The sequence below is a fragment of the Sinocyclocheilus anshuiensis genome, unplaced genomic scaffold (genome assembly GCF_001515605.1).
Source record: "Sinocyclocheilus anshuiensis isolate Anshui unplaced genomic scaffold, SAMN03320099.WGS_v1.1 scaffold869, whole genome shotgun sequence".
Taxonomy (NCBI): domain Eukaryota; kingdom Metazoa; phylum Chordata; class Actinopteri; order Cypriniformes; family Cyprinidae; genus Sinocyclocheilus; species Sinocyclocheilus anshuiensis.
In genome coordinates this window covers 1,246,345-1,270,214 of record NW_015558630.1, presented here as the reverse complement: position 1 = coordinate 1,270,214, position 23,870 = coordinate 1,246,345, and the positions used below count along the sequence as shown (strand labels likewise).

General features: G+C 37.1%; 1 protein-coding gene across 1 annotated transcript in view; it reads left to right on the top strand.

The window, feature by feature from the left end:
• LOC107680795 (uncharacterized aarF domain-containing protein kinase 1-like) overlaps window positions 1–23,870 on the top strand; it is a 124,675-nt gene that overhangs the window by 20,588 nt on the left and 80,217 nt on the right. Inside the window, exon 4 of the mRNA XM_016476843.1 lies at window positions 16,559–16,762. Coding sequence (XP_016332329.1) covers window positions 16,559–16,762 — 204 coding nt within the window. The remainder of the gene's footprint in view (window positions 1–16,558; window positions 16,763–23,870) is intronic.

The following is a 23,870-nucleotide window of genomic DNA, read 5'->3' as shown; positions in this document are numbered from 1 at the left end:
GTCCGTCTGCGGGGGGGGGGGGGGGGGGGGGGGGGGGGAAGAGGTGACAGGCATTTTTATGTGTGACTCTGCCTGGGGCCTGTTGTGTGGGCTCTTGGCAGGGAGTCCTCACCACACAGAGGGTGATCTCATTTTCGTAATGGGCTTTGTTGCTGGTTGTCGTTATTAACATTGGCGCTGCTCTCCGGGGGTCTTGGAGAGGCATCCAGTCACACACCAGCCTGTCCTGCTTTACATTTGACATTTTACATTATAACATTATTTTGATTAGAACTAAGTGGACAATCTGTATAAATCGCTGCGTAGTTGTATTTATGCAGATGTATTAAAAAATGCAGTTGGTAAACACATTATGTGCTAGTTTAGCAACAAAATGCATTTCTGTTTATTAAACCATTTAGTTTATAAAATCAAGTATTTTTAAGGTATAGTCTGTAGTTTCTGGATACTATAATATTTATAATAATTTATATTAATTATAATAATTTGCAATTACTCTAACATTGGCTCAACCAGTGTTGTGAGTCAATGGCAGATGGTTTGAAAACATTACTTTTGAAATTGCATTTGGTGATAGTAGCGCAGAAATTACTCACTTCACCTTTAACTGCCAGTTTAGAGTGATGCAAGTACTGCTCATGCACAGTAATAATTACAGTAGCATAACAATTTTGCTGCCAAAGGTGAATAGTTGAGTTTAAACTTGTCTGACTTCCTACATTTTAGTCGTTAGGCTCAGATGTTATTTTCCGATCACCTGATAGAATCACCAATAATTTACCACTCTGTGAAAAAAGCAACCAATTAAACCAACGTCAAATCACCACCATCGTGTTTTGAGCTTTTAGCGATAAGAGCTTTTCAAACCAGAAGTTTTGTGGGTAATCCGGTCTAGCTTGTATTTATGGACATTGGATGGATAAAATTTCTGCAGTGCTAAGTTTCAACGGTGGGTTATAACACTTCAGTTTGTGTTTGAGAATGAGCCAGAGTTTTGTTTTGTTTACAGTTTAGCCATTTTAAGCATAATTTAGCAGTACTTCTTTGCCTAATGTAGTTGGTACCAAATTGCTAAGAGCAAAACAAATTGGTAATAGCGTCAAATTGTGGAAAAGTGATGCAAAAAACACAAAATAACACCCATTTTGACATGAATGGCTTCTATGGAAGGCACAGAAGTGTTTTGAAGCATTGCGTAAGTTCAAAACCATGACAAGAAGTCGCATGTAACCTAAAGATTTTTTTTCTTGTGTATAAAATGTCCTTTCTGTAATTGCACCATAGACCTGAAGGGATGTTATTTTATTCCAGTGGATTCTTGTATGTCTCAAGTGACAAATAAACTTGAAACTTAAGAGGTAACGATAAGCCCGCATAGCAATTTAGTTTTCTAGGTGGATAATGATATCATGGTCATTTAGATCTGTATCACAATTTGGATGTCGTACCATCAATAGTTCTGCTTGGCAATTTTATTGCAGCCCTAATGGACGTCTAGATGCTTTGTCATGTGACCTGGCCCTTCTGGACAGGTTTGGAGTCACTGGAACTTGCAAACATCATGGCAGGGGATGTTTCACTGCACAAATGGGCTCTAGACTACTGAAGCATGGTGCATGAAAATTATACATGGCTGAAAACTAAATTGCCTTATGTTCCCACTCGCTCTCTGTTCCTTATCTGCTCCTTGCATTTAGACAGTTGGGTTCTATAAGTGGTCCACTGTAAATCACATGTACTATAGGTGTGACTTAGACGCTCCTTGGATTGTGGTGGTAGCATATGTATGCCAGTTACTGTGGACGATAGAAAAGCCTGGTCTGCACATCCATCTACACTCTTGGAATTTATTATCTCAAAGCTTTTAGAATAAAGCCAGATAATTAGCTGCAATGGAGGGAGAAAGCACTCATTGTAGTTACTGGCTTTTAGCTTCACTCTACATTAATTAATGGCGGTCTCTCGTAATGTGAAAAAGCAGAAGTCTTTTACAGGTCCATTACTGTTTCTTGGTAGTATACAATCTGCACTGACCAGCAGAAGCATGGACAGATAAATGTTTTTGTACAGTCTGCATTTTTAGGTAGAATTTGTGGCTTTTGAGATTTTTTTTTTGTTTTGTTTAAAGTGTAGTAAAAACCTGAACAAAAAAAAAATCTGAACAGATTTTAAAACGCTAGGCATCATACACTTGCTGACGTTGTTAACAGTCACAGAGAAACTCGCCATCATAACAGCTGAGTAGGGATGTAACGATTCACCACGAGCTGGTTGAAAATCGATACAAATATGTGACGATTCAAATCGGTTGAGATGTTAAAGGTGCATTGCGTAGATTTTAGCGGCATCTAGCGGTGATGTTGCGAATTAATAATAAACGGATTAGCCCCTCCCCCTGCCCCTCCCCTTGAGAAGCTACGGTTGCCGACAGGACAAAGATGTCGTCATCTGAGACAGCAGAGAGTAGCCAGTCAAGCGTTGAGGTTTCTTTACAAAGATAAATTAAGAAACTATATGTAATTAATTATTTAGTAAACCGATGTTATAGCGAATATTATTGTTACGTTCGAAACTAAGGTTGCCGACACAGGACAAAGATGTCGTCATCTGAGACAGCAGAGAGTAGCCAGTCAAGCGTTGAGGTTTCTTTACAAAGATAAATTAAGAAACTATATGTAATTAATTATTTAGTAAACCGATGTTATAGCGAATATTATTGTTACGTTCATTATTATTATTGTTACATCATTTTCGCTTCTTCGAAGATTGATGCTCTGTCGGCTCTTGTGCAAAATAATATGAGTGGTCCTCCATTTGTTCAAATATTTCTTACACTTCTTCTACGAATGACCTCTGCTTCTAACAAACCACATGACGACTACTACTACTACTACTTCTTCTTTGTGCGATAGATAGAAATGGCTTATTCTAAGGTAATTAAAACATAACGGTGAATTTTGTAAGGTATTTATACACCACTGAAAACATAGTTTTGTATGTTACATTGCATTTCTGTAAACAGATTCTCAAAAATATTACACATTGCAATATTACACATTGATACATTTGGGGGTGGGAGTTATGGGGGGTCATATGATGCGATTTCAAGTTTTCCTTTCTCTTTGGAGTAAATATTTCTTACACTTCTTCTACGAATGACCTCTGCTTCTAACAAACCACATGACGACTACTACTACTACTACTTCTTCTTTGTGCGTATTCAACGTAGCGACGATGCAAGCTGCCTCTAAAAACACGAGGGAGAAACGAAAAAGAACAACAGTGACGAAACGCGCTCTGTAGAGTAGTTTGTCCGTTTAGGGCTACTGTAGAAACGTGGCGGCGCAAAATGGCGACTTAACCATGGAGGGGGCCCCGCAGTGTATGTAGATAGAAATGGCTTAGTCTAAGTTAATTAAAACATAACGGTGAATTTTGTAAGGTATTTATACACCACTGAAAACATAGTTTTGTATGTTACATTGCATTTCTGTAAACAGATTCTCAAAATTGTTACACATTTGCACCTTTAAGCAATAACTCTTTGCTTTTGCATGATTCAGTGTAGTTCTCGTATGGTTCTTAACATTAAAAACATTTGTGTGTTTCATTTTCTGTTCCCTTTTTATCAGTATCTAGAGAAAGAAGAATCATTTTGAAAGAATAATATATTTGAAAAATAATGTGTTTTTTGAACATTAAAGCATGTCAACATATTCTGTTACACCAAATACACAAAATAATGATATTTAAAATAGCATTATATGACCCCTTTAATATGAATGTATCTCTGAGGGGAACTGACTGTCTTTAGAAAAGTTTAGATGATTTTTTCTTTTCATCTCGTCTCTGTATAATTCATATTAAAGCAGCGTTCATAATACAAATATATCATGAATCGAATCGATACGTGAATCGAGTGAATCGTTACATCCCTACAGCTGACGATCACACACTACCATACTTTAAAGTCCTTCCAATCACAACAAGCTCACACAGAAACGTGCGCCTTGTTGATAGGAGATGCTTGACAAATGAAAACAATTTGTATTAAAACTGGCTCAAAATATCAAACATGTTTGAAATCCTCTGACGGGATGGAATCGAAGTATGAACAAGTAGCGTCAACTTCTCCAGACTGTAAGTTGGGGCAAAAATCTGGGCAAAAGTCATGTAGTGTATTTCAGCCTTAAATGGTATAAACAACAATGTTCTGCTCTACACTTTAAACCTTAATACAATTTAAATGTAATTGTAAATAAAAAATTGACCTATAACCTGCACTACTGTTCAAAAGCTTGGGGTCAGTAAGTTTTTTTTTTTTTGTAGTTTTCTATTTTGAAAGAAGTGAATACTTTTATTCAGCGAGGTTGCATTGATCAAAATGACAGTAAAGACTTTTATAATGTTACAAAAGATTTCCATTTTGAATAAAGAGTTTCCACAGAAATATTAAGCAGCACCAAACTTAACTCAGATTTCCAATTAAAAGTGTGTTTACTAAGCATCACTGATACTGAGTTTGAATGTTTCAGCTTCCAGCGTTGTGTGCAATTGAATGAGAAGCAGTTTAGAAAATGAAACATTTATTTTAGAGAATTACTGTTATGGTATGTTGTGATTTTATTGGTATACAGTATGACACATACTTGTTTCTTTTAAAAGTAGTCTTACTAAGTAGTTCCGTCCGGAAAGGAAGTGAATGCATTTCACAGTTTGTCTTCCTTTCTTATTTTGGATTGTAATTGTTACAAGGTGTAATGATTAGTGAAAAGTTTTATTTGAGAACTCTGTTGATGCTTATTAACAGATTCTCACCCTTTGAAACACTACCAAAGTGAGATGCCTGAACCTTGAAAACCTCCCATGTACTATAGTATTGAGTTTCATTTTGTATAAATGTTATGATTGCACGTATTGGCAGCTCACAATTTATATACAGTCACGTGGAAAAAGATCATATGATCCAAGATGTAGTTTAGTAGTGTGTAAATGTTTTGTCCACATTGCTGGGCGCTAGAATTCTCTAATAAGTCGTTGTTTAGCAGATACTTTTGTCTAGTATATACTATGTTTATTAAAGGGTCCTCCTGGAGTAACCTTGGGTTAAGTGGCTTGCTCAAGGGCCCAATGGTGATAGTTCATGGATCGCCGCTTGTGGGAATCTAGCCTAGAACCTTATAATAGCTGTCTTTAATCACTTCTGCTTTTAGATATACTTGAATGTGTTTGACATATGACTGTGATATTTGTCATAACGATATTTTAAGACTCGTTTACTATTTTTTGTGCTCGTGTAAGTTTGTGATTGCTGTCTGCATATCTGGAGTGCCTTGTGTTTTAAATGAGAAAGACATGCTGCTAATTAGCACAGACCGGCATTATCAAGAAAAAAGGAAAAGTAAAGAAATTGTATTCCAGCTTGGATGTCATATTTGGCAACCTTGGCACCTCTATTGAATGTACGGATGATTATAGCCTAAGGCTGACCGCTAAAATAGACCACTGTTTACTCAAAAACATTTTTTAGAATTAGATATAGTCCCTCATAGTGTGGCTGTTTGTTTGTTTATTTATTTATTTATTTTTAATCGTTTCTGTTTTTTGATAGTTTTAATACTTTAATATTTTTTTAAACCAATCTCTGGAGTTGGTAGCCAATTGCACATATACTGTTAATATATTTGGTATAGTACAATAAGACCTACACAATTTCAAAAGATTTTGTTTTTGTTTTGTTTCGTTTATTTTAGTTTTGTGTGTTGTTTTTGCTTTGTTTGGTGTGTTTTTGTTTTTTAGTTTGTGTTTGCTTGTTTTTGATTTTGTTTGCTTTAGTTTTAGTTTAGTTTTTCATGTTTTGTTTTATTTTGTTTTGTTTTTGATTTGGTCTTTGTTTTGTTTTGTTTTTTTGTTTTATGTTTTTGACTGAAATCTGATTTCTTCTTCCACAATTGGGTGTACTCTGTTTATTGGTCATTGACGTATATGCTGGAAAAGATACTGGAACTGTTTATAATTCAAATTACAAATGAAAATTTCATGAACACAGTGAGTGGTGAGTGGTTTCTCTAATCACACAAACATCAACTTGCTTAAAGATGGGTTTATTTGCAGTTCTGATTTTGAATGATATCTAGCATTGGTGAAAAAAGATGGCATCTCAGGTCTCCTCTGAGCAGTGAAGATTTGAGGAGGTACGAAATGGTGTGCCACCTCTCCGAGGAGAACAGTAAATCAGACACTGCTTGGGCTCCACCAGTGCACGAAATGGCTGCAGTAATGAATTTGCAGCCAGCACATTAGCATGCTTTAGCCTCTGTCTCAATTCTTCTATTGAGTTCTCACTTCTGATAATCGTCTCTCTCATATTCTAAAATGCAAATTGCATTCTTATCAGAGCAAAGCTAGTAATAAATAGACACCGCTCCAAATTGAGTTTTCAGAGGAGTTTTACAGCTCCAGCACTCAAAAAGAGTGAAAACTATGAAAATGATTACCTGGTATGTGTGCATGGATATTGTGGTTTTGTTTCATAGTCATAGCTTTTTGCTCTTTTAAAGAGGTTAATAAGTGAAATTGCCTGTTATTCAAAAACTCTGTTTGTTTTTGCATTTTAGACTCAACCAATAGCATTAGTTTGTGGTACTATTTGTTTGTTTGACACATGGCAGACCAGGCATTTTTAAGGAAACTTTTGTCATTGCTTTTGCATTCATTACTTTTTGCAATTCAATTGGTTAATGGATAGAATTATGCATTTAAGAGTCAAATTAGTTCAGATTTTTTAGCTTTTGCATTAGCAACATAACTGATGTTTTAACGCTTACATTTCCGCGATTGCCTTATCACCCTTTTTTAAAGCAATAGTTGGCCCTGCTCATCCGTTGTGTCACAAACGAATGCAATCAAAGTGAAGGGCCTCTGACAAGCCGAACATGGGCAAAAATTATCAGTATTTCACACTGATTATGGCATGTCTCCTGATTTTCAAATCACTTATTGCATCACTGTATTAGTAATGTACACTTCACTGACCTCCCAGCTTCAGCTGCTTTATATGTAGACTTCAGACTTCCCACATTATCTGTGGATGATGGGGTGGTGGGGAGACAGAAAGTGAAAAAGAAGAGTAGCACTGTTAAATGTTTAATTGGGTCTGATCACCTTAAATAAATAAATAAATAAACAAACAAACACTTCAGCATTAATTTTCACATCCTGAATAGGAAGGGAAAAGGAAGCTAATATGACAGAAAGCATATTGATTTGGCTCACAGAGCATTCAGTAATGAAGTGTTGGATTCCATAATTCAACCCCTATTGCTGCAGATGTAATCTGGGATGTCTGCTTTTATTAATTGAATGCAATGCAGCTGCTGCTAATGGCATGTTATTCTTGAGGGCTGTGATAGCATGTGGTAGCTGTGAACATTTCTCAGCTGCTGTCAGGTTATGATGTCTGTTTTAGGTTGCATGCATTTGATTATCAAAACTTTACCCAAAGAATGTGAACCTTTGTAAGAAAATTCCAGAAAATATAATTTATATTGATTTTATACATTAAAGATTGTTTAAGGGTTCATAATATCACATCTCACCCCCAAAATCAAAAGTAGTAAATAATAAATAATTTCTTTACTTGCATAAAGAGAACAAATCCTGATTTTTAAGACACTTTTATATGAGATTTTTATTTATTTTTTTGGTGAAAAAAAGTCAAAGTCATGGAAGAAGTCATAATGCACATGACTGTCTTGTATTAATATAACATGTATAATAATTATAATGTACTAATAGGGTGGGAGATATGACAAAAATCTTATTTAAAGGTATGAGAAATTTTATTTCACGATAACAATATGTACCTCGATATAGCTATTTTTATTTTATTTTTGTTATTAAAATTAAGAAAAAGAAGCAAATTACAAGCACAACAGAACAAATAAATATGAAATAAACTTTTAATTTATTCAGCTACAGTAGGCTAGGTTTATTTAACATGTAGTAAGAAATATTACAGAAACACTTCGGCTGTGTGTCAGTCAGTGCGAGCACTGCATTGAGTTCTTTTTCACTGCTTATTGCACTTAATAACTCTACCAAGTGCGTCCCACTCTTTATTTTCTCATTCATGCATGTTTCCTTATCACTCAAAAGGTGCATAACGTTTAAGCAGTACTGTGTTACGCAGATATATTTGCATACTGCGGAATACATGATATAAGAAAATCTCTAACGATAGACGCTTTATTTCGCAGTAACATACCATCATACCGCCCAGCCCTATGTACTAATTTTAATTTGTTCATCAAAAAATGTACTGCAGTATTTTTCATTGTACTCTGTTCACTCTACAATCTTTTCAGTCCAGAATTAGACATTTCTTTCCTGTCAAACTATTCATTTATCTTGACCAGTATGCCATTTGAAAGTATTGCAACCCAAGATTCAGTATCTGAAATCTGTTTTCACTCAAACTATTATATATTTTGGACATAAAATATGGTAATGTTTATATGCATGTGCATGTGTTTATTTTACCATTATGTTTATATGGTAAAATACGGTTAAAGTTTATATGCATATCACCAGCTTAATAAACGAAACCATCTGCAAGCACTCCAGGTGCTTTGAATTTATTTCAGATGTTGCCCTTTGACCACATCTTATCCTTTTAATCAGGGCTAGTATTTCTTCTGGTGGATTTGGGCAAACAGGGCAGTTAACCTCATGACTAAAGAATCATTGTTGCTTGTCTGCAATAATAGCAAGCTCATCTGAATCTATTGAAAACCTACCAGGCAGAAAGAGACTCCTTTCAGAAGTTGTAAAGGGGCTTCACAGCATGGCTGTAAATTTAGGTATGGAAGACAGGAAGACATGCTCCTACCAAAGTTAAGAGGCTATTGAATAATCCCTGCCAATATTTCTAGCACTTGCAATGAGACTGAACGGAGGCGATGAACACATAATCTCGTGTTTAACAGCACATTGTGTGAAGCAGATGTGTAAATCGTAAAGGCAACGTAATCCATGAAGGTTTCGTTTGTTTTAGGTCTGTCACGAATGAGATACACTTCCATTTGTTCGATGGCATCACCACTAAAGGGCTAAGTGCATCTCTGTTCTACTCGGGCAATTCATTACTGTATGTTAATTTGTTGCTAGCGCCAGGAGCTAGCCAAACAGACCCCACAGCCCTCCATCTGGCCAGGCAATTTCAAACTGAGAAGGGCGGTAGTAGGTGCTGCTCGCGGAGGTGGGGGGAAAGATGAATAAGAGGGGGCTTTTTAATGGTCTAGTGTGCATTTATTGACTGCTGGGAGTTTTCTGAGATTGGACAGCGGCTAAATTGCCCGCTCCCTCCGAGTTATTCATGAAGTCACAATGTAAAGCAATAATTGCCTGGCAATAGTAGATGCAATTTCTATGAACGCATGTCAGTCCACTTTGCTTACAAAATGCATGACTGGCTAATGTGTGTGACTTACACTACTGTGTAATGATGGAAGTGAACAGAGCATCTTTTCACCTAAAACGAAAGTGATCACAGAAGAGCGTGCCATCTTTGTGTGGCTTTCCTTGGTGTAGACCTTTCATATACATGAAATCACTTTATTAAACTAATAAGAGAGAGAAATGAGTGGACACACCATTATTATTATCAGTTCTGCCTTTATGAAGCCTGGTTTTGTGGTCTTCAGGTTTAAAGCTGTCTGGAGGTGCGATTCTTTGGTTACTTGATCAATAGGGCTGTAATACATGACTCCAGCATTTTAGAGATCATTGATTTGCACTTTTACCCCCAAAACATGTTTGTTATATGAGGAGAAAGTCAATGAGACACTCTAACTTAAAATGAGTGGTTCAGCAAGCTGTAACACCATACCAGTCTGCATTCTGTGAGGTGATATTATTACATGACACGGGATGTTTTTATTCACTTTCAAGTAGTTATCTAAGGAAACTTGCTATTAGCACTCAAATATCTTCTTAAGGTAAAGCTGCACAATTTTGTCTTAAAGAGCATAAATTAAATTCCTATTTCCACAATCTCCTATATTGATTTGAATTTAGCCTTATGTGTAAAATTTTATAGGTGAATTTTTTTTAGGTGTCACTAACATCACCAAATAAAAAAAATTGAATGCCAAAAATGGTTGTTTTAAACCAAAACCATTTAATATTATTCAGCATAATTGCTGCGTAACAATGCTTAAAAATCAGTGTTTGTTGTTTTTTTTACCTTTGAATAAATACAATTATTTCTACTTTCTTGTGCCACATTTACTCTATACGTTCAATAATAAAGAAATGGATGTATAATTTCAGTTCAGTGACAGAGTGTACATAAAGAGAATTTTATAGACCCTGAGACCAAGAAACATTGTTCTGTCTATAATTAGAGTGTCTGGAATATTTATGCCAGTGTTTGTTTTACACTAATAGCCTTTAGATTGTTTGTAGTGTGTTGTTGTTGTTGTTTGACATGCATGGATTAATTTGTTTATTTATTTATTTTTATTTATTTATGCATTTTAGTTTCTATGTGTTATTTTATTTATATTTTATTTATTAGTTTCTTCATTTATTTATGCATGTATTTGTTTATTTGTATATGCGTTTATTAATGCTGGGCAATCAACTTTGTACCATAAAATTTAATTACAATTTTGGTATTTTAAATTGTGTGATAAACTATTGATTTTTAAATATGTATTTACTTATTCATTCTTGATGCCGAACAATGATTTGACCTGGCACTTTTGCTGTATTGATGCCCTGAGGTTAGCAGTTCATCTTAGCATGTCAAGTTTGTGACAGTATTGCAAATTCATGTTTCCTTTGATGTAAGACTGATCATTATTCTTTGGTGGTTTGTGCACAGTGAGAGAAGGGACAGCATAAGAGGAACCTCTGCTGCCTCCCCATTAGTCCCCTGGCAATAACATGCTCTGATGATGGTCCTACAAAGCATTTTTCAAAGGCCATCTAATGGCTTCTGCCTGCTGCTGAAATATGTCATTAATGTCTGTGGTAATGACGAGAGTTGTCAGAGCTCCGGCTTTGTGCCGCTCTGTCCACGGATGAAAGGGTTGTGGGAAGAGAGAGAGGGAGGGCTTTTGGGGAGGAGGAAGAGAACAGGAGGTGATGGGGAGGTAGTGGGAATTGCTTTACTTGGGTATTAATTGCGCAGAGCTTCATTGCCTCCACAGAGCAGCGGTGATAGACTGTACACAGACTGTATGTAGATGTATAAATCTTAAGACTTTTTTGTGGTCGAAAAATTGACACTTAAGGTTTTGTGGTCCAGGGTCACATACAATAAATAATATTTTTAATTAATATTGATTTAATCATTTTATTTAAACTTTAATCTCCATTTTGTTTACATCATTTTAGGGATATTTTGTATAGAAATTTAAACAAAAAATAATGTAAACTAAATCACAAAATGTTTATCTAAAACTAGCCAAATAGCTGCTGATTAATGATCTCTAAGTTGTCTTTAAGAGCTAGGAATGTGTTTAATAGGTTTGATTTAAGTTGTAGTGTTACATCTATTACCTCTTGTAACTTACACTTTCTCCTTGTTTATGCTCATTTCTGCAGTCGTAAAGGTTGAAATCTCTTTGCTGAATGATATAACCAGCAATTCCATCAGGGAACATTTTGTACCCCCAGAATATTCCAGGAGTCATTTTGGTGAGGTGCCTTTAGTTGGGCAGAGCTTATAGCTGAAGCTTTGTGTGTCCATCCTTCCGTGTGTGATCTTTTCATCTATATTTAGCTCTCTCTCTCCCCTGCCCACGTAAAATCAGCGCTTTCTGCTGAGTTTGCCTGTCTTACTACACTCTGAACATGTGGAGGGCTTCTCCTGTTCCTCCCCGTGCTGTGGTGAGGACTTGATTGGCTGTCACACTTGTGTTTGCTGAACAGCTCCTGTGACAAAAGACTCTTCAGCATTGCCTTGATGGAAGACATGATTGACGCCTCATCAGATACGACAAGTGCTCTTGTGTTATTTCGCTCTCCGCTGGCTCGCGGTAAATTGCTGCAGTAAATGCTGCCCTTTTTAAAAAAAAAAAATTCTGGAGAAACAGGTCCCTTTCTGCCTGAATTTCCTTTTCTGTGCTGCTTTGGATGTTAGTGTATAAAAATGCACTTAGGTGGGCAGAAATTCAGGATGAAGGCCTAAAACAAGATGTTTAAGGATCCTAATAATATATTTTTTTCTTTAAAAGCTATGGATCGACCAGCTGCACACCACAGAGGCTCGTTGCATGAGTGCAGCTGCAAATCAATCCCAGAGCGGCTTCCCTTTCACACCCTGTAAAAAGCCAACACGTTCCTCCAGGTTGCCCCTAGTGGACTGGCCATGTGATTGCCGTAGCTGCGGGTGGCTGGGAGAAATGAGGAGTTGGAATAGTGAGAGAAATGGAGGAAGTCTGACTGCCTGCCAATAGCATCTACCAGTGCCAGGACTGTAAGATGGCAGGTGGCACAGATTTCTTTCCCTGGGGGATTAGCCAGCAAAGAATAAAAAAGGGTAGACCTCCTCTTCTTATCCTTTTTCCCATGCCGCCGTCCCTCCACTTTGCTGTATTGGTTCCACAGATCCAGTATAGTAGGCGTTGAAGAGGAGCAGGCGGAGATCATGACTGTTATTACTGCCTCCTTCGTCTCTTATTAGCCCTGCCTTTCTCCTCAACACATCCTCACCATCAAAAGCCTGTTTGGGCTCTGGGCTGGGAAGGCGAGAACCACATGTTTTGTATTCGCTGAAATAAAGTGTCTTCTCATCACCCTCGTAATTATCTCCGAGCAGTCACATCCTATTGGCTTCTCCGGGCATGGAAAATGGGGTTTTGTGTGTGCCGCAAAAAGCCGGTTGACCCGGGCTGCCATCGGTGGCAGCGATGCCGAGTTCGAACAGTGCTACAGAAAATGCCCATAGGACAGCCTTCAAATCTCCCATCCACTGCATGTGAGGATTAACAGCAAATCCTGCCTGACAGAAGTGTGTTTACTCTTCCCTCCACATCCTGTCAGAAATATTGCCTTCATCCAAATAAGTCTTTTGGACCTGAGGTGGTGTTGCCTGAGGAAACACTCAAGAAAAAAACAAACACTGAGGAACCCTAAAATTTATGGTGATTGTGGTGCCTAGGCAACATATACTATGACATGACCCTCTCCTCCATCCACAAAATGCATAATTATCACTGTCGGAACCATTTTGTCACCGTACTAACAAACATAAAATTACATAAAAACAAACAATTAATTAAAACTGAACTTGAAAATGTGCACTTATACAGATAAATTATATGGTAATTTTTGGTCTAGTGCAGGGCTAGGCAACTTTGGTTTTGGAGGGCCACTGTACTTGATTTACGGTTGGAGCTAAACTCTGCAGGACAGTGGCCCTCCAGGGCCGAAGTTACCCAGCCCTGGTCTAGTGGAATGATTTTGATTTTGGCTGTCCTGTAACTGACTGTAAAAAACTTTTTATAAGGTAAGCAAAATTAAATTTGGTATTTGGTTGCATTTAATTTAATAAGAGTGGGGGGTTTCAAAATTGGGGTCCTTGTACCCCAAAAGGGCCAATTTTTTTATTTTTTATTTTTTTAGGGCTGTCAAAGTTAAAATAATAATAATAATAATAATTTGTAAAAGTTTCACTCTTTTACATCTATATAATAGGGCAAAAAAGATAACTTAATAAATAGTTCATAATTTTCCTGATAATATTTCTGTTCAGTAACAATATATATCTATTTAGTATAAAAATAAATAAAAATGTGTGTATGTTTCCCCCAAACTAAAATTAATAGTAAAATTAATTTCCCCCAAAATAAAATTAAAAGGCCTGTGCACATTGCAACAGATAACGCAATCAGACACAATGTCAATTATTTCCTAACTGTTTGTAAAATCAGAACTTTGAGATACGTCAGTCTGTTCTTCTATAAAAAATATTAATATTAAAGACAAAATGTGTGTTTAGTCGAGATGCTGAATGCAGTTCTGGATCATTGCGGCCCAGTTTAATCCCTGCACACACACATATAGACTCCCCACCCAGTATAATTAGGTGCATGTGGACTTTGTCTTTTGAGGGATGATTCGAATCGGACGACCAGCCTCATATGTGGCCCCATTTGGAGCACAAAAGACTGTCTTTTGTTATCTATCTATCTATCTGTCTATCTGTCTATCTGGCTGTCTGGCTGTCTGTGTGTGTGTGTGTGTGTGTGTGTGTGTGTTTGTGTGTGTGTTTTATTTTAATTTTTTTTACTGGTAGCAATGATGCAGACAACTTATCAAAATGTGCTTCTTTTATGTTGGCTTTTTTTTTTAAATGTTGTCCTTTCTAATTCATAGCAAATTAATATGCTAATTAATAACAATGTTTATTGTCTTTTCTAGATTTTCTTGCAGTGGCTTTTTGGATAACACTAGCAAAAAATAAAATTAGTAAATAATTTTTTTTTATTTTTTTTTTAAATAAAATAAATAATATATGCAGGGCACTACATAACAGACAGGTATCTTATGTAGCGAGAATGAATGCCATTACTAAAGAAAGAAACCCAATTAAAAATTGCGCAACACATCATCTGTAGCTGAAGCATTAACCCAACAAAATGACACAAATACAGTCCATCCGATGTTCTTAAAGCTGATGACGCGGATCTGACACATATCTTCTCCAAACTCTTTTTACGGTAATTTAAGACTTTATAACTCATTTAAAACTACGTTTACGAGGTTACTCTCCAAAACCGCGTATTTTGACATTGTGTGTTTTCGTCCGTTGAAGCGCTACTGGTGAGCTGTCTGAAGCAGCTCAGCGTATGTGTACAGCCGAACGAGCAGCCTTTCAAACTATACTTCACTGCACTGTTTAGGCGGCGTAACCCCAGGTATGTGTCAGCACATTCTCGGGTTATGAAGAATAAAGAAGGGAAAAGTTAATCTTCCGAAATGAAGCAGCAATATCGTCTCAGGTAAAAGTTAGTAAAAACGAGTCTATTGACAAGCAGACTATCACACTGCTCTGACCTTATCAGCCCATTTGTATCCTATTATTTGATTCGCTCTTGTCGCTAATGACAGAACAGCTAACCAATCACGATGATCTTGTCTTCGAAATAGATTCTTTTATTCGCTTACTTCAGAAACAGCGAATCTCTTTAAAAACGGGCTGTTGTTCCCACTACATTGTATTGTTATATTTCGTAAACGTTTTACCCGCCAACTGGCGACTGACACTAGCCGGGCTTCCATCCAAAGTTGCAAATTTAACTTTTGCGCAAAACTGAAATATCGCATAAAACTTTTTGGGAGGTGGATGCTGCTGTTTGGGAACGCAGTCGTTTAAAAGTTCTGGGAGGCAATTATACAGAAATACTTTGATGACAGACTTTGCTCAGGCATTTCTGAATGACCATATAACAACATTCTAGATGCTGTGGAACAAGATCGGTCCGCTGGTTAGTCAGGATTTGCCGTCCCATAGCGCAAAGTCACATGACTTTTTTTGATGCGCTTGGAGGAATTTATTCGCAAAATGCATTTCCATCTTCCATTATTCGCATTAACCCTTTTTCGCACAAGTCCAAAACCACCTCAAGCGAGCGTAAAATTTTTTTTGCGAATTAAGGCATTTTTATTCGAAATTCAGCGTTCCCATCACTCAATTCTGATGCGATACTTCAAAATGCGCATAAAATATTAAAAGGGGTCGTGTTTAGTCACTATTTAGTGTGGTATTTTTTGACAATATTCACTCATCATGACAGTAAAATAGGGCATTCTAAGTCAATTTACTGCAGTATTTCCTCTCTCAATCAGTAGAAAATATGGTTAACACCCGGTCATGCATGAAAAAAAAAATACCGTCATGTACCGTGAAACCGGTATAATTTTGACAAATACCGTGATGTACATTTTTGGTCATACCGCCCAGCACTACGTACAGCCACTGTACATTTATGCATTTATGTAAGAAAATAATGATCAAGTGCTTAACATTAATAAACATTCAAAAAACAAACAAACATTTTTTTAATGTCATTGAATCTCTTATACTCACCATGGCTACATTTATTTTATTTTAAAATTTTGATCTAACAGTAATATTTTATGTTGTATGTAACTTTGTGTATTTTAAAATGTAATTTATTCCTGTGATAATGCAAAATTTCACATGATCTTTTAGAAATCATTCTAATATGCTGATTTGGTGGTCATCTTTTATTTTTTACTGATGTGTAAAACAGTTGTGCTACTTAATATTTTTGTGGAGACTTTGATACACATTTTCAGGATTCTTTGATGTAGAGAAAGTTCAAAAGCACAGCATTTTTTAAAAAATAGAAATTATTTGTAACATTATAAAAAAATCGTACTCTCCAAAATTCAAAAATTTTAAGCGGTAGTGTATTAATAAGAATTATGAGAGCTATTATACATTATTTTAATTAGCACTCAGTAAATTCATTGGTCTAGTTCATAATTGAATTTGTTTCATTTGTTTCTCTTTCTTCAGATTCACAGGCGTTCAGCAGAGAGGCTCCGGGACTTGTGTTGTTCGAACAGAGGCACCTTCATTAAAGTAGGGCAGCACCTGGGAGCCCTAGACTACCTCCTGCCTGAGGAGTACACCAGCACGCTGAAGGTCCTGCACAGCAGAGCACCTCAGAGCAGTATGGAGGAGATCAGGCAGGTCATACGAGAAGACCTGGGAAAAGAGGTTTGTTTTTCTGTCTGTCTGAGAAAGCATCAAATGGACAAATATTGATTTTATGTTGTCTTTTAATGATGTAAATCACATATTCTCAAGTTATTATTGCAGGCTGCTCCTTGTGATAGAGAGGAGCTGTTATTCAATAATTGTCTAGGACACTGTGGGTCGGCAGGGTTAATGTCACATGAGAGAGGCTGTAGTCTCCCTCATCCTCTTCTGTCAGCACTTTTGTGCCTCTCGTCAGAGCAGTCATCCTGCAAGTGCTCCATCTCAGAAATGTTTTGACAGGCATTTCAATTTTGGTGGAGATAATTGTTCTGTTCTGAAGATGACCTGTTCAAATCATCTATCAGCTTGTGTCCCAATGTTTTGTGTGCATATCGGGCTGTTTTCTGACTTTACACAGGAACAAGGCCATTCAAATGATGCAGCCTTAAAATCAAACTTATGATTTTTCCCAAAGGATGATACACTCTTAAAATTATAATTTTAATAATCTAAATAACTTTTTCCAATATAAACATTCTGTGCAATGGAAAGATTCCATGGATGTTAAAGGTTCTTCATGGAACCGTTGATTCCAATAAAGAACCTTTATTTGTCTATGTAAAATGGGCGAAAAAATCTTATGTTGAAGAAGGTACTCGAGCCATATAGGGGGGGATAGTTCACCTGAAATGTACTCACCTTTGAGTGCATTTTTAGCTAATTTTCATTTTTGAGTGAACTATCCCTTTAAGCAATAATCTAGCAGTTTTTTTCTTCTTCAGAAAATATTTTTAATGCATTCTCATATTGTGGCAATGGCAAATCCCATTGCATTTTAGTATTTCAGGTATGGTCAAGGTCACAAAACTTCCCAGTTCTGGCGGAATGACCTTGAACAAGAAGGACATTTCAAACCTGTAATCACTCACCCGGAGTCTGAGCAGGTAACCGTTAAAGAGTGGCCCTCCCTCGTCTGACCTTGAGAGGGCTACGATTGTACCCGACGCCTCTAGGGTGATGACTGCATCTTTACAGTTTTATTATTGTAATTATTAGCTCTAATAGATCAGTCTGACTTCTTGCTTCACTGCCTCCCCACCTCCCATTTTTCTCTCTCTCTCTCTCACAATCCCCATCCCTCCCTGCCGTATGACAGCCGCACCGGCTGCAACATTACGTAATTCTATCCAGGTCGCGACTGGCCTGCGGAGGAGGTTTAGTTTCCTCCCTGCTGTATGACAGCCGCACTGGCTGCAACGTTACGTAATTCTAGCCAGGTCGCGACTGGCTTGCGGAGGTTTAGGTTTTTTTTTTTATGTGTGTGCGTGTGTGTGCTGCGAGGTAAGAAGCATTTGAGACGTTGCTGTTTTGTGTGTCGGGAACTGGAGATGGTCCCGTCACGGCTCGTTGGGCTCAGTGCGGCTGGAGAATAATCCGTCTGCCTCTGTGTCACAATAAAAGTCCCCCCCATTTTCTGGCTTTCTCCTTTTGTCTCTTGCTCACTCCATTATCGTTTCTGTGTGCGAGTGTGTGGATATATAGATTAGGTGAGGCTTGTGCTCCTAATGTTGTGCAAGAATAATGTGTCTCTGTATGCTCTGTGTCAGATCAACGCAAGAGTTTTTAATGAACATCATTCATCGGGCTTTAGCAGGGACATTTCTTTGAGGAAAAAAAGTGTAGTAGTGTGTTCTCAGGAAAATTTGGGTGAGAAAATAAAAAGACGTGACAAAATTAAACCAGAAATGTTACTCTATTAGTAGCCAGGTTTTCATCCTTGTATTTGGATGGGAATTTTGGGATATTGCATACAGAATGGTGACTGGAAACACCAAGATGCAGGTAAAATCTGGAAAATGTAAAAAATAAAATGGATAGACTTTTTTGTTTGTTTTTAATGTATTTATTTAGTTAGAGGACATGCAAATAGACTAGAAACACTTTCACTGGATACATTCTTAGATAAAAAAAAAATCATGTGTCTTGACTTTAACAAGTCATATGTCTATATTCACCCAGATGATTGGCTCCCAGACATCTGGCTCTGATCACTAGCAAACATGAAAGCTATCATAGTGTTTTGTCTGTGGACCCTTATTTAAAAAAAATAATCATTTTGAATCGAAACATACTATTGTAACTACTCAATATTTTTCTGTTTATTTTTTTGGTTATATATAATATAATTTGAGTTTAATAAATAGTTAATATATTTATCAAATGTATAAATAATTGTATATTTTTAATCATTCTTAGTGTTGGTTTACTGTTAATACTGCAAGGTAAATGCTGTTTATATGCCTTAAACTTTAAAATCATATAAACGTAGAATTTCTGAATATACATATATTAGTTTACATCAGACTTAAAAAGCCAAACCCAGAGAAGGAATCTGCCTCCTCATTACAGAAGTCTACCGTACGCCACTGGGCTGTAATATCCAGTGTGCTGTGCCATGACTGTTTGGCAGTGCCCTTCAAACTGAGTCTCTGCCAGGGCTTTTAGCGAGAGTCTCCTGCACCGTGAGGTAAACTACAGCATCCCAGAAATCCCCCACCATCCCTCATATTTATTTATGAGGCCTGGCATGGTCTCACCCAAAATCAAAAAGCTGTTACGGGCGGCTCTGGATCCATTTAGATAAGGAATTATTGATCTCACAAAGGTGTGGGGAGGAAGACAGACACTGGTTTTGGTTTCCTCTCAGCTTGCCTTTACTCTATCGCTTTAATTCACTCTTCTTTAAGCCCCTGAGCAACTGAAATGTTATTCCATGAGATTTCCAGTTAATAGAGCCAGGCCTCTGCTTTATGCACTCTCGGCCTAGTAGAAAGCCACTTATATATATATATAAAATTAGTAATAAATTTCCTGTCATGTAATAGCGATACAATGCTTTTATTGTAACCTAGTTAATGTATGACATCTCTCTGCACAAAACAAAAGAACAGTGATTATTCTTTTGCATTGCATGCCTTTCTAGAAGCCTCGAGGAATGTTGTGCGCTTGTGAACAGCATTAACCTCCAGCACCGTGTAAGGGAGGGTTGGGTAGAGGGACTGAAAAAAAGACGAGGCACTTAGTAGTGCAATTATGCAAATATTTATCAAAAGTAATTATCACGTTCTGTTGAAAAATGGAGCTAATTACTCAACACTACCTAGTTTTGAGCCCACAGTGGGGGGAAAGAGCGCGCACACAATTTGAGCAAGGACTCTCAACCATGAGCCTTAGGCACTGTTTGTTAACAAATAGTAGTATGTACAGAAATATTTGCAACATAAATAATAATAGCATGTCTTTAAATTTAAGAAAATGTAAATTATGTAGACACACTCAAGTATTTTTGATGTCCTTTTCCTTGAATATAACCTGGATTCCTCTAGCAGTGTATGTTTTTGGGATTTGTTTGCTGGTTTTATCGTCCACTAGATGAAATCATAACTGTGATCGTTTAGAAAAGTAATAGCGCAACAAGACACACAATTTGAGATGTTATTCATGCCAGAAAAGGCCAAACTTTGTTGAAATCCTTAACACTATAACTATCAGTAATTTAAGATGCATCCACTCCATGTCGTAATTATCATAATTCTGAGATGACAACACGTGATGCTCTAGCTGAATTATGCGTTTCTATGGCAACACTATCAACGCTAAAGCATTCAAGTGCCTGCAGAACTCGTAATTACAACTTGTAAGCTCGGAATGTTCTGAGAGCTACGACATGGACCATTTGACCGCTGTACCACCTGAGCACTGCCAGAGCACCGCCAGATTCATTTAGGCGCTACCTCAGAGTCCGAGGATGTGGACAGCTCCGGGTGGAATGTCAAGTGTTGTCATCTCGTAATTACGACATGGTGTGAATGCAGCTTTAATAGTAATGTTTATCTTTGCTAGCACCATTAATTAACATTAATTTAATTTAAACATTTCAAAATGTGTAATATGGAGTGAATTCTTGTAGGTGATTGTATTTAGTAGGGGTGACCCCGAATAGTCGACGATTCGATGCTTCAATAGGAGGAGCCTGATTCGACTACCAATCTCACATTTGAATATTCGCAGAGGTGTTATGATCATGCCATTTTGGCTATACGGGGATGCTCAAATGTCTGATTTCACATAGAACTACTGGTTTTCTCCCAATAAGTTACTATACAGCCTATTAAGATAATGCTGTAAATAAGAATCTGAAAAGAAATATAATATTTTATTTATAATACTAAATATTTTAATGTGCGTGAATAAATCCAACCACCCCTATAGATTTAAGTTTCACTTTCCATAATCTGTGACTGACAGAGGAGCATCTTGGCGGCAAGGATTTAAATCTTTAACAAGACACAAATTAACACAGGCAGAGTGAAAGACTGGCTTTTTTTCGATCAGGTAGGATACAAGTGATTTCAAAACATTTCAGCCAGTTTATATATATCCTGTATATTATTTATCTCGTATAAGATGCATTTGGTTGTTGCGCTGCAGTAAAGCGCTTCATTGTAGTACTACGGTGATTATCTGTTCAGTGCGCAGCACAAGCAGGACAAACAACAATGCAGAATATTAATAACTATGACTGGGACAGTCATATACATAACATTATAATGAGAACACTATTATAATAAAACGCAGTGAATTTTTTGAGTTTAGCTGCCGTGTTTCTGCACGTTGTTGCGTGAAGAACGCGTCCACAAAAGGAGTTCATTCAGAGCCACGCAGACACGTTCATGTGCATTCGGGGCATTTTGTGCAGATAGCCTATAAGTAGTAATATTAACGTTATGTTGTATAAATAACGAAGTGTATTCTATATGAGATAAATGATGAGTTAAATCCCATTGATTAAAAACCTGCTGCTTCATTCTACTGGTCAACTTCAGCGTGCGCAGCTCAAAACAGAAATGCAGAACATTAATAACTACTGTCATATACTGTACATAACGTTATAATGAGAGCACTATTGTAAAAAATTGTTGTGAATTCTTAGGGTTTCGCTGACGTTTAATGTTAACTATCTTTTAATCAAAACCTAAAACATTATTTACCCCGTTTGTATCTGCGAGGCGTCCGTTAACATTTTCCCTGTGTGTAATCGCCAGTAATTATGGCTGTCGAATGTCTGACTTAACTCTTGGTAACGTATTTTGCCCCCGCCCCCAAACATATGATTCGACTATCAGTCGACTATCTGCAAGATTCGAAATAGTCTGATTCGACTATGAAAATCCTTAGTTGGGGACACCCCTATATTTAGTGTAATATATGTTCTCGTACACATCTGAAAATGCTCTCCTTCACATCCGCTGAGGCATGTGCTTATGCCGTGACACCTCCACACATTTAGATAGGTCTTGCGTGGTCAGTTTTACTTGAGGATGGTTAGTTCTAAAAGATGCTTTCATATGGTTAACCCAAGAAAGGCCCTGCCACTCATTAGTCAAAGGAGACTCAATTAACCTTTTGTGAGACAGTGGGCTGTACAAGAGAGGTTGGCCACATTTGTTATCTACCACACCACTGCAGTTCTCTTCTTTAGCAAAGACAGACGTGTCGGTCTGCGGTTTCCACTAGTTTTCTGTCATTTGCTAAGAAGAGAAATGCTCTTTAAGCTGTCATTGATATGAAAACACCTCGCCTTCATAAATATCCTCTCGCCTGCACAGGTTCACGTTGAGTCCAGAGATAGGATCTCTCTGTAAGACCCTTCCACAATATTGTATTTAATGTCACTGTTTGGTCGCATCATCACTTTTTTCTGCACCGGAGCATGCAATATAATCTCTAATCGACACGTAGCTTCTTGTCAAATCCCTCCTCAGTTGAGCAATCGTGCCATCTGAGCTATGAGATGAAGTTCTTAACCGCTCTGTCAGCCTGGTATTAATAGATCCCATCTCTGCTCATCCCATCTCTTTCCTTCCTTACCTAATATTCTTTTGCAAACTTCCTGAACCATTAGCTCAGCTATGCCCTTGAGGGGGACAGAGTTTTGTTTAAAAGTAATTTTAATTTATTATTTTATTTAATTGAAGAGCAGGCAAAAGCACACACATCAATCTCAACTGGGTGCTCGACTAAGAAACAAGTGGAAAAATGTTTTTGGATGTAAAGTCGGCAACACCAAAGGATGTAAAGTCGGCAACAGCAAAGCAAAATATGAAATAAAAATAAATCAAAAACATATAAAGCTATGCAAACGAATGTAATTATCAATATATTGTTTAATAACATTAATTGATGCCTGCCTAGGTACATAAATACAAATCAATAACCACCAAGCGTTTATTATATGTAAATAAATATCTTGTGTTTAAAGAAATGGACGAATATCAAAGTCCTCATTTAATCCTCTAGGGGACATCGTGTCTAGTATATAAATCCAAAAGGCTTCGCGCTGTAAAAGCAATTTATTGATATCACCTCCGCGACGCGGACACTTCACTACTTCAATACCTATGTACTGAAGAGTGGAAACTGAGTGTCTTGAATCTGCAAAGTGCTGTGCTACCGGACTTTTTGGATCGCGATGTCTAATTGCACATCGATGTTCAGAGATGCGAGTTTTTAGAGGTCTGCTAGTCTTACCAATATAACATAAACCACAAGGGCAACGCAACAGGTAAATGACATTAGCCGTCTTACATGAAATAGTGCCTCGAATTTTTTTAATTTTTGCCGTGTGCGGATGTGTAAAGGTCGACGTCTTATATGTGAAATTACACTGTTGACAGTTACCGCATCTGTAATTCCCATATGGTATTTTGTTAAAAAAATTAGGAGCAGGTTTCAAATCAGCTCTAACCAAAAGATTTCGAAGATTAGGTGTTTTCTTGTGCACTAAACGAGGTGGTTTGTCAAAACATTTCTTGAGGTTGGGATCACTCTCTACCATATGCCAATGCTTCAATAAAACATTATCAATGTCCTTCGACACAGGCGAATATTGGATGTAACAATTAACACGACGGTCAAATTTTTTATGTTTTTTAACGAGACTCTCTTGTTGTGACACATCTTTAAAACGACTCGCTGCAGACTGAATCCACTCTTCTCGATATGATCGTTTTCTGAATCTCTGTGATAAAATTTGTGATTGCTGTTGAAAATCTTCATCACTGCT